We start from the raw sequence: 10,373 nt of genomic DNA, 5'->3' as shown, positions 1-10,373 counted from the left end.
CTTCCCAACCACATGGTTCTGAATTCAGTCCCACTGCATGGCACTTCGGGCAAGTGTCTACTACTATAGCCTCAGGCCAACTGAAGCCTTGTGAGTGGATTTGGTAGATGGAAACTGTGTGTGTGTTTGTTTGTCCCCCACCACCCATTGACAACCGATGTTGGTGTGTTTACGTCCCTGTAACGAAGTAGTTCAGCAAAACAGACCGATAGAATAAGTAATAGGCTTGATAAAATAAGTCCTGGGGTCAATTTGTTTGAGTAAAAACCGCTCAAGGTGGTGCTCCAGCATAGCTGCAATCAAATGACAGAAAGAATAAAAGAATTTCATTTAACCTTCATGAAAAACTAAGGCATGTAAATCTGGTAAACAGAAAGATTATTGTGGCTTGTACTTTATTTATTTTGGAAGTAATTTAGTTAGAGAAGGTGAAGTAGTGGCTATGAATACCAAAGGTCATGACTTTCAGCCGGTGAGATTAATGCAGCTGATATCCAACTTGAATCTATCTCCAAGGTCTTGTGCCATAGTTTGAAACCAATATGATATATCTGTAAAGTATCACGTGGAAAGTAAACTGGAATTCTTCTGTGGTACATATTATGGATATCATAACTATCATCATCATCATCATCTTCATAGTAGAAACAAAAGCTGAATTTCACGATTGTTTGAGAGAAGATGGGAAGAGGGAAAACGATAAACAAACAAACATAATAAAAATATGGATTCAATACCTTGACTACTAAAGTCATCATCATCATTATATTCAATTAAAAGGAAGACATTTGAAAGCAAATTAAACATATTTATTATTATATACATGAGCTCCACTGAGTATTTTTTCTTTTTCTTTTTTTTCCTTCATTCGTTTAATATAGTCACACTCAAAAGTTTTGCGCATGTGCATATATAAGAAATGCGTTTTGTTGCTTGAGTGAGATGATACAAATTGCAGCATACAGACATGCCACAATATGTGTGTGTGTTTGTGTGTGTATTTATATATATATATATATATATATACATACATAGATACACACACACACACATATATATATATATATATATATATATATACATACATACATACACACACACACACACATATATATATATATATATATATTTGTGTTTGAGTATAATGTCAGAGCATAAACATGTACAAATATGTGGAAGATCGTGTGCATGCACATGTGCATGAGAGTGTATGTGTAAGTGAGTGCACGTGTGAGTTTGCATGTGTATTTATGCATGTATCTTTATAATGTGTGTGTGTGTGTGTGTGTGTGTGTGTGTGTGTGTGTGTGTGTGGTAGGACATCTACAAGACTCACACCAATTTCTTTAATATGGAACTGCGGTCAGTTACATTCGCCCCTGTTAAAGTGTTCGGGGAAAAAGGCATCAGAGAGAGACCATTGGTGACAACTGGCAGATGATGAGTGAAATGAGCCATACAAGCCCATGGTTAACACACGTACACACATGCATGCTCAGTGACATTGCTTTCATACATCTGAATGAATGAGTTAAATGAATGAGTTAAATGAATGCATATAATAGATAGCAGTTGTGTTTTGGGGAGGTGGTGGTTTATAAATCTCAATGAAAAAACAAAATTTGCTTCTCCACCCACACACACCATCCAACCCAAAAGACAGAGACAATTAAAATAAAACAGCTTCCACGAATAGAAATCGCCACGGACAATCAATGACATCTGCTCAGTCGTCAATTTTTTTTTTTCTTTTTTACTTTATTGTATATGTTACAGATCAAAACCCTTTCATGATGATAATAATAATAATAATAACAGTACTTTCTAATTCTGGCACAAGACCAGCAATTTGGGGGAGGTGGTAAGTTGATTACATCAACCCCAGTATTTCACTGGCACTTTATTTTATCACCCCCACACAAAAGGATGAAAGGTAAAGTTGACCTCACCAGAATTTGAGCTCAGAACACAAAGAAAGCTGGAAGAAATGTTGCTAAGGCATTTTATCCAGTGTGTCAATGATTCTGCCAGCTTACCACATTTTTTATAACAATAATAATAACCCTTTCTACTATAAGCATGAGGCTCGAAATTTTGGGGGAGAGGGAAGTCAATAATATCAACCCCAGTAATTGACTGGTACTTAATTTATCGACCCTGAATGGATGAAAGACAAAGTCAACTTCAGTGGAATTTGAACTCAGAATGTGAAGACAGACAAAATACTACTAAGCATTTTACCTGGCATGCTAACAATTCTACCAGTTCACCACCTTATAATAATGGTTTAAAATTTTTCCATAAGGGAAGCAATTTTAGGGGAGGAGATGAGTCGATTACATCAGCCCCAGTGTTCAACTGGTACTTATTTTATTGACCCCAAAAGGATGAAAGGCAAAGATGACCTCGGCGGAATTTGAACTCAGAACGTAGCAGACAAAATACCGCTATGCTAATGATCCTGCCAACTCGCTGCCTTAATAATGATAATAACAATACAATATTGTTTCTAATTTAGGAACAAGGCCAGCAATTTTGAGGAGAGATGGTTAGTCAATTATGCTGACTCAGTACTAGTTTAGAACCTTATTTTATCAACCCCGAAAGATGAATGGCAAAGTTGACCTCTGCAGGATTTTAAATTTAGAACATAAAAACATTAAATATCAAAAGGTTTTTTGTTCATGTTCAACCAATTATGCAAATCTATTATCCCTACTAATAACAAAGTTTCTAATATAAGTACAAGGCTAGAAATTTGTGGAGAGGAAAGTAGTTGTTTACACTGACCCCCAGCACAAGATTAGTACTTTGTTTTTATTGATTTTCAAAGTGTGAGAGGCAAAAAGTAACCTTAATGGAGACTGAATTCAGAAAGAATAGGAACTGAATATAGCAAAACATTTTTGTCCAATGCTGTACCAATTCTTCCAACCTACCATCCTAGTAATGATTTCAAATTTTGACAAAAGGCCAGCAATTATGGAAGGGAGGGGATAAGTCAATTACGCTGCCCCCTCCCCTCCACCAGTGCTCAACTGGGACTTATTTTATCAAGCCCAAAAGGATGGAAAGCAAAGTCAACCTCAGTGGAATTTGAGCTAACAATTCTGACAACTTATTTCCTTAATAATAATAATAATAATAATAATAATCCTTTCTACTATAGGCACAAAGCCTGAAATTTGGTGGGAGGGGACTAATCAATTACATCAACCCCAGTGCATAACTGGTACTTATTTTATCAACCCCGAAAAGATGAAAGGCAAAATCGACCTTGGCAGAATTTGAACTCAGAGTATAAAGACTGCCAACAGTTCTGCCAGGATGCTGCCTAAATAATGATATTTTACTGGTACTAAACTCATTGTCTCTGGAAGAATTTAATGTAAAGGGCAAATTTAACCTTGGCGAGATTTGAACTCGGACTGAACTGGTGCAGGGTGTGGTTTTGGGTTCAGTCCCACAGCATGGCACCTGAAGCAAAGGTGTCTTGTACCAAAGCCTTAGGTTGACCATCCTTGATTGTGTGTGGTAAACGTAATCCATCTCCTAGATTAACACCACCATCTGGCCCTTGGGTGCCCAAAGCAGAATGTACTCTATTCCAAGAATTTGAACTAAGTATCCAGTTTGAAGATAATTTCCTTTTCCTTAAAAAAAAAAAAAAAAAAAAAAAAAAATCAAACGCAGCCCTTCATGCTTTAGTTTAGTAAAAGGAAAAAGAAACCTAAATTCCACTTCTGGTGCTTTATGGGAACCTGCTCATTCACCGCCCTCAATGACAATATTTTCTACTGTAGTCACAAGGCCTGAGATATTGGAGAAGGGGCTAGTCAACTACATTGACCCCAATGCTCAAATGGCACTTAATTTATCGACTCCAAAATGATGAAAGGCAAAGTCAACCTTGGCAAAATTTAAACTCAGAACATAAAGATGGGCAAAATGCCACAAAGCATTTTGTCTGGCATGCTAATGGTTCTGCCAACTCACTGCCTTAGTAAGTAATAGTAATAATAATAATAATAATTATTATTATTTCTAACATAGACGCGAAGCCCAATGCCCTCAATAACAACAAAAAATATGGGAAGAACTAACTTTTGAACACACATGCTACTCCTGCATAAATATTCACAGCTACACATGCACACAGCAAAAACGAAACTGTAGTGGGGGCAAAAAACAATTAAAAAAATAACCAACCATGGCAGCATGTAAATTTTTTTTTTTTCCCTTTTTTTTTCCAATAAAACTTTTGTATTTAATTTACAAAATTAATCATGATATTTCTTATAAAGGCAGGCACAAAGCCTTTGAATTCGAGGAGAGGCAGAAAGGGGACAAAAAGTTGTAGTGTAGTGGATATCCTCTTGTCAAAGTTATTAGTGATGGTTTCACTAAGAGCTTGCCTTAGATGATGATGTTAAATAATGGTTATTGTTAATTAGTTATGATGCATAACATTTGAGAAGAAATAAAAAAGGAGTGTGAGAAATAATTAAAACCAGGCTGTGGTCTTGATTCACTGAGAAATTGGAGGTGTGCTGTGGCACCTTCCTTGTAATATTGGTTAAATCTGCATCTCAAAACATTATGACCCATAGGGCCAGCATTTATCTCAGCTTTCCCTAGAATTTTTGCTGATGGGAAACTACTCTCATCACATCACTGGACAGGGTGCTGACTACCACATGTCAACTTCTCAGGAAAAAACAGAGAAAAATAAAAATAAATAATAAATAGCAATTAAAACAAAAGTGGCATGAAGATATAAAAGAAAATTTCAAAAACAAAAAAAAAAAGAAAAAGTAGCAGTAACAACAAACATTGCAAATTTCAAAAAAAAAAGTGTTTTAATAAAATTCATGATTTAGAAATCAGTTCCCACCTAGCCTAAGTGCTATATATAAAGCTATAAAGAGTAAGTGGGTGCTGATAGAAAATACTGACTGAAACTTTGATAGAAGAAATTAAATGTTTATTACATTTAGAATGCAAATGCACAGGTATCGAGAAATTTGTAAAGTCTTTATTTATGATATGTCTCAAAGCAAAATCAGCAGTAAATAACACCTTATAATGCATTGAGTTAAAAACGCTTCGAATGGGGGTGGGGAGGCAGAAATTATTTATAGATGAAATTGCTTCAAGACACATCATTAATAAAGGACCTGCTTGAATGTCATAAATACTGCCAACGCTATACATTAGTTTTGTGTTTTGTTGATGTTTTTAGCAAACGAGTCGACACTCATTTTGTGCCAAATCAATGTCGTCAACAGATGAATCAACTGTCACCTGTAGATTTGATTGTTGTGGAAATGCTTTTAGCTAAGAAGTTGAGCGATCTTATAAATATAGCATTGTATGAACATTGTCGGCAGATGAATTGACTCAACTGTGTTTAGTGTTTTGTTGGTCAACGAAATCAGAAGATGTGTTAACTGAAGATCTGTTGTGTTATGTTTGTCAGCAGATGCATATTTTAAATATAAAGCTTAAGTTTGGTAGATATGTGATGTAAAACTTCTCAGCAGATGTGATGAGTTTTACAATGTCAGTATTTGTGTCAACAGCCAGTCGGAGATATTTATTGTATTGAATCAGCAGAGATTTTTAACAATCAACACAGCCAGAAGATGAATTAACAGTCAACTGTAGATCTGGTGTTAAGACAACGTCATTAGCAGATGTATTGTCAGTCCACAGTAGATCTGGTGTTAAGACAACGTCATTGGCAAACGTATTGTCAGTCAACAGTAGACTTGATATTTTGTCAAAATTGCCAACAAATATGCTGACAGATGATTATAAATCAGGTTTCATGTCAGCACTCTCAGTAGATATGTTGACAAGCTATGTTGACTAATACTTAGTCAACACCATCAGTGTATGTCATTGACGGTCAACTGCAGACTTGATGTTTTGTCAAAATTGCCATCAGCTGTGCTGACATTCAACTATAAATCTAGTTTTACATCAACACTGTCAGCAGATGTATCAACAAGCTATGTCACTAATATTTTGTCAACATCATCAGTACAGGTCATTGACAGTCAACTGAAGATTTGATGGTTTGTCAAATTGCCAAGAAATGTGTAATAATAACAAGGAAAGCAGATGAAAACAAGAGATAATAATGGTGCAGCCACTGGCATGGCCATTATCTGCCAAACCACATTATTCTACCTTCCGATGCAGCACCAACACTTAAATCTACTGTATAACAGTAAACATCATCATCAAGGGAAGATAAGACAGAAACTTTAATCTCAAGGAAGAGTGAGTGAGTGTGTGCGTATGTATGTGTGTGTGTGAGAGAGAGAGAGAGAGAAAGAGAGAAACAGAGAGGGACAAACAAGTTAAACGAAAAGGAGATGTTCAACTTGAGATAGAAAGTGATGGATGGAAGGTCCAATTGTTTTCAGGAAAGACTCCAAGTATATACACACACACACATACACACACACACGTACATACATATGCATATATCAGTACACGTATGCACATGCATACACACGTTCCTTCATACACATGCATATATACACACAGGGTTTCCAATTGCTGTATAAAATTCATACAGTTTATCATCTTTTTGGTGTTGTTGAAAAAGGTTATCGGAGTAAGGCTGTCTTTTTTTTTTCTTTTTGTTTTTGGTATTTTTCTTTGCTTTTTCTTTGTTTTTGTTTTTTGGGGTTATTGATAAAGAAATTTCCAAGGGAGTGAAAGAAAATGAGTAAGCAGATAAAGTCAAAAATATTTACAAACAGATGGTGACTATCTAAAGTTGGCTAGGTAACTCTTGGGTAGCCCTTCAGATGTGATGACGGTACAGAGTAAATATATGGCAAGTGGATAGTAGTAGTAGCTAACTGAACACTCAAGAATCACCACACAAAAAGCTAAACATGTCTATTCTACAGACCCCCACCCTACCTATACATGTCAATTACTTAGCCCTTCATGTTGTTACCAAATATAATTTGGTTCATTGGGTTCACAAATCTATTGTTTAAATGTTCCTGACCCATAAGGTTGTTTTTTTTTTTTTCTTATCAGAAAAACTCTAACCATGTCAAAAATCACATTGATGATATTTTTTGCTAGCCACCCACCAACTTATCTACACTGATCCTGTAAGGCAACAATATTCTTGATCTATAGAAATTAACCCTTTAGCATTTAAACCAGCCATATCAGGACAAAATGTGCTACCAGTTTTAAGTTCAAAGACAGCCAGATTCTGCCTCTCACACCTACACTACAATGTCATTCTAAAAATAAACAATCACATCTTAGAAATCTCAAAGCTATGAGATAATGCGTGATTAATTCAAAACAATGTGAATAAACAAGCATTACATTTGACAGAGTAATCTGAGTGCTTAAAGGGTTAAAACATGTTTAGCATCCTTCTTCCTAACCAAAATGGTCAGCCATTTTTCTCCTAGTTACGGCCATCTTATCTATAGTACTTTGAAAACTTTTGAGAACTAGAGAAAAGGATCAAAGAGTTAAGTTAGCATTTTCAATATTGAATCATGAAAAAATGTTGTGATGAAAGGATATTTGAAAGACCAGGGAATGGGAGAGGGAGGTTAAAGAATTTAAAATCTTTTTTTTTATCTTGCTATTTCACACAACCCCACCAAGATTAAAATTTCTAAATATTTTTTTTTCTTTTAATTTAATAGGTTTATTCTAGAAAGAAAGAATTTTTTTTCATTTTTTATTTTGTTTTTTTTTTTTAAAGGCTCCAGTGAAATAACTACAAGAGTCAAATATTAATTTTAGTAAAATACATAGGTCACACACATGCACACACACATTCATAAATATATGCATGTGTGTGTATCAGAGTGTGAGTGTGTGTGTGTGTGTGTGTGCATGTGTGTGTGTGTGTGTGTTCCTGAATATTGTTGGAGGATATATGTACAAGATGAAAAAGAGTATTAATGCATTTACAGATCCATCCTCTACAAAACCGAAGGTATGGAATAATTTGGAAGGGGTGGAGTGGGTGGGTGGGAGTTAACATGGCATGTGGAAACTAATTTTTATTTTTTCCACCCAGTCGCAATACACCCAATAAAGAATGTACAGTTATAGGCTGATGGGGGCACATAGAATAATGGTCGCAAATTATTGAGGGACTGAGGCCAGGAGTAGATCGGGGCAATAGAATTCACTAATATTGCATCAGCAGACCATGTGGATGGAATCTTAAAAAAAACCCCCCAAAAAACCCTCATCCACGTTTCAGAGCATAATGTATATAAGAATGCATGTATGCATTTCATGTACATGTGTGTGTGTGTATGTATGTATGTATGTATGTGTGTATGTCTGTTAGGGAAGGAGTAAGGAACAGAATCATTGTATCAGTAACACAACTGACTTTTGTTGCAGTCAAGTGGCTTGACTTTACCATCATGGAAGATATAGACGCTACTGTTCTTTTTGCGTACGTAGATGGCATTAAAACCAAAGCCACCCCTGCTAATTACCAGGATGTCACAAAGAGAAAGAATGTGCTGATCAAGCAGGGCTTTCTCAAAGCCACCGCAAGCAAACTCATCTCGACCCGGTTCATAACTGTCAACATGTACTATAGCACCTTCGACATCAACAATCTGTTTAGCAAACAGTTTCTTTGCGCTCATTCGAACAGTCTGAGAGTCTGTGGAAACAAATATCTTGTATGTAGAATTGCTGTACCTCTGTAAAAACTTCCATACAACACTAACTGATGAGTACTTATTACGGACACGGAAATCCAAAGGAATTGTGGGATTAGTTCCGAGACGAATTTGAGCACACACTAGCTTTGTGGTGTTGTTGGGAATAAATCGTTTTAGAGTGCTTTCAATCTTTTCATTCATATAATTACTATGTCGAAACATCTGGTCCATGACTTTGGCGAAGCTCTTTCTCCAACTCATTTTGTCGAGATCCTTCAATTTACGTCGGTAGCGTGAGTTTTTTAATAACGAATTAATATACCATCGATTGGTAACTAGGTAGATGACGTCAGCATGAAACAGGGCTTCAAGATTTACCGTGTTTAGTGTTTTGGTGAACATGTCGTTGCTATTGAGATCAAAATACTGTGCACTGCGCTGTTGAATGTCAGACATATTCACATTCCAGTTGACTTGATTTGGAACAAAGAATTTTGTAAGCAGACATGGTTTTGTCATTATGATACCGAATGTCCGGTTTGTAGCCATAGCCAATACATAGGCAGACATTATACCTCGTTGCCGGTCACCCCATCCTAGACACCGAGTCAATTTGTCACAATAATATATGAGGTACTTCTGTGGTGGTGGCTGGGGTGCTTTGGTTGTGATTGGGATTGGATCAAGACGGCTACTTATGTTAATCATACTATGATGGTTCTGGATGATCAGCAAAAAAGCTAAGGTGCCAACACTCATCACAGTGAAGAGAACAGCCTGGAAAAGAAAGCAGAAGAGTGATTAAAGTATAATAACAGTAATAATAATAATAATAATAATAATAATAATAATAATAATAATCATAACTATTTCTATATGTATATATATATAAATATATGTATATATATGATACCGAATGTCCGGTTTGTAGCCATAGCCAATACAAACCTTGAAAATTTTGGGGGGGAAGGGGCCTAGTCGATTACAGTGACTCCAGTACATAGCTGGTACTTATTTAATTGACCCTGAAAGGATGAAAGGCGAAGTTGACCTCAGCGGAATTTGAACTCAGAATGTAGCAACATGCATAATACCACTAAGCATTTTGTCCAGCAAGCTAACGATTCTGCCAGCTCGCCACCCTAATAATAATAATGATAGCAATAATTTCAAATTTTTGCAACAAGGGCAGCTTGGGAGAGGTGGAAATGTTTAACTTGTACTTATTTTATCAACTCCAAAAGGATGAAAGGATGAAAGGCTAAGTCGACCTCAGCAGAATTTGAACTCAGAACATAGCGATGGGCGAAACACTGCTCAGCATTTCTTCAAGCATGCTAATGACTCTGCCAGCTCGCCACCCTAATGATAATAATGAGGATGATGATGATGATGATGATAATAATAATAATAATCTTAATAATAATAATAATAATAATAATAATAATAATAATAATAATAAAGTGATTTCATATCTGAAAGAAATTCAAAATTAAATGGAAAACATTTTTGTTTATTTAAAGTCAGCAAAACCATTGGCTTCAAATCATGGTTTTATGTTACATGAAGTAAGCAGCTTGCAATAAAGTAACTCACAAGCTACAAAGCCTCCTCACAGTTGTGTATCTGAACAAATGCTATGAAGAACAGAAGAAGTAAGGCACCCTGAAAGGATGCATCTATACA

The 10,373-nt window shown here is 35.8% G+C and overlaps 1 protein-coding gene across 1 annotated transcript; it reads right to left on the bottom strand.

Moving 5' to 3' along the window:
* Positions 1-787: 787 nt before the first annotated feature.
* On the bottom strand, positions 788-9,498 carry LOC106867106 (uncharacterized). Its single transcript, XM_052978234.1, has one exon. It carries the CDS (start codon positions 9,444-9,446, stop codon positions 8,388-8,390), a length of 1,059 nt encoding a protein of 352 aa, XP_052834194.1. The 5' UTR covers positions 9,447-9,498; the 3' UTR covers positions 788-8,387.
* Between the last annotated feature and the right edge of the window lie 875 nt (positions 9,499-10,373).

The sequence above is a fragment of the Octopus bimaculoides genome, unplaced genomic scaffold (genome assembly GCF_001194135.2).
Source record: "Octopus bimaculoides isolate UCB-OBI-ISO-001 unplaced genomic scaffold, ASM119413v2 Scaffold_127135, whole genome shotgun sequence".
Classification (NCBI taxonomy): domain Eukaryota; kingdom Metazoa; phylum Mollusca; class Cephalopoda; order Octopoda; family Octopodidae; genus Octopus; species Octopus bimaculoides.
This window is presented reverse-complemented; position numbering and strand designations above follow the sequence as displayed.

Coding starts and splice junctions, on each gene's coding strand:
- LOC106867106 (XM_052978234.1), bottom strand. CDS start 9,446: ATGAGTGTTGGCACCTTAGCTTTTTTGCTGATCATCCAGAACCATCAT.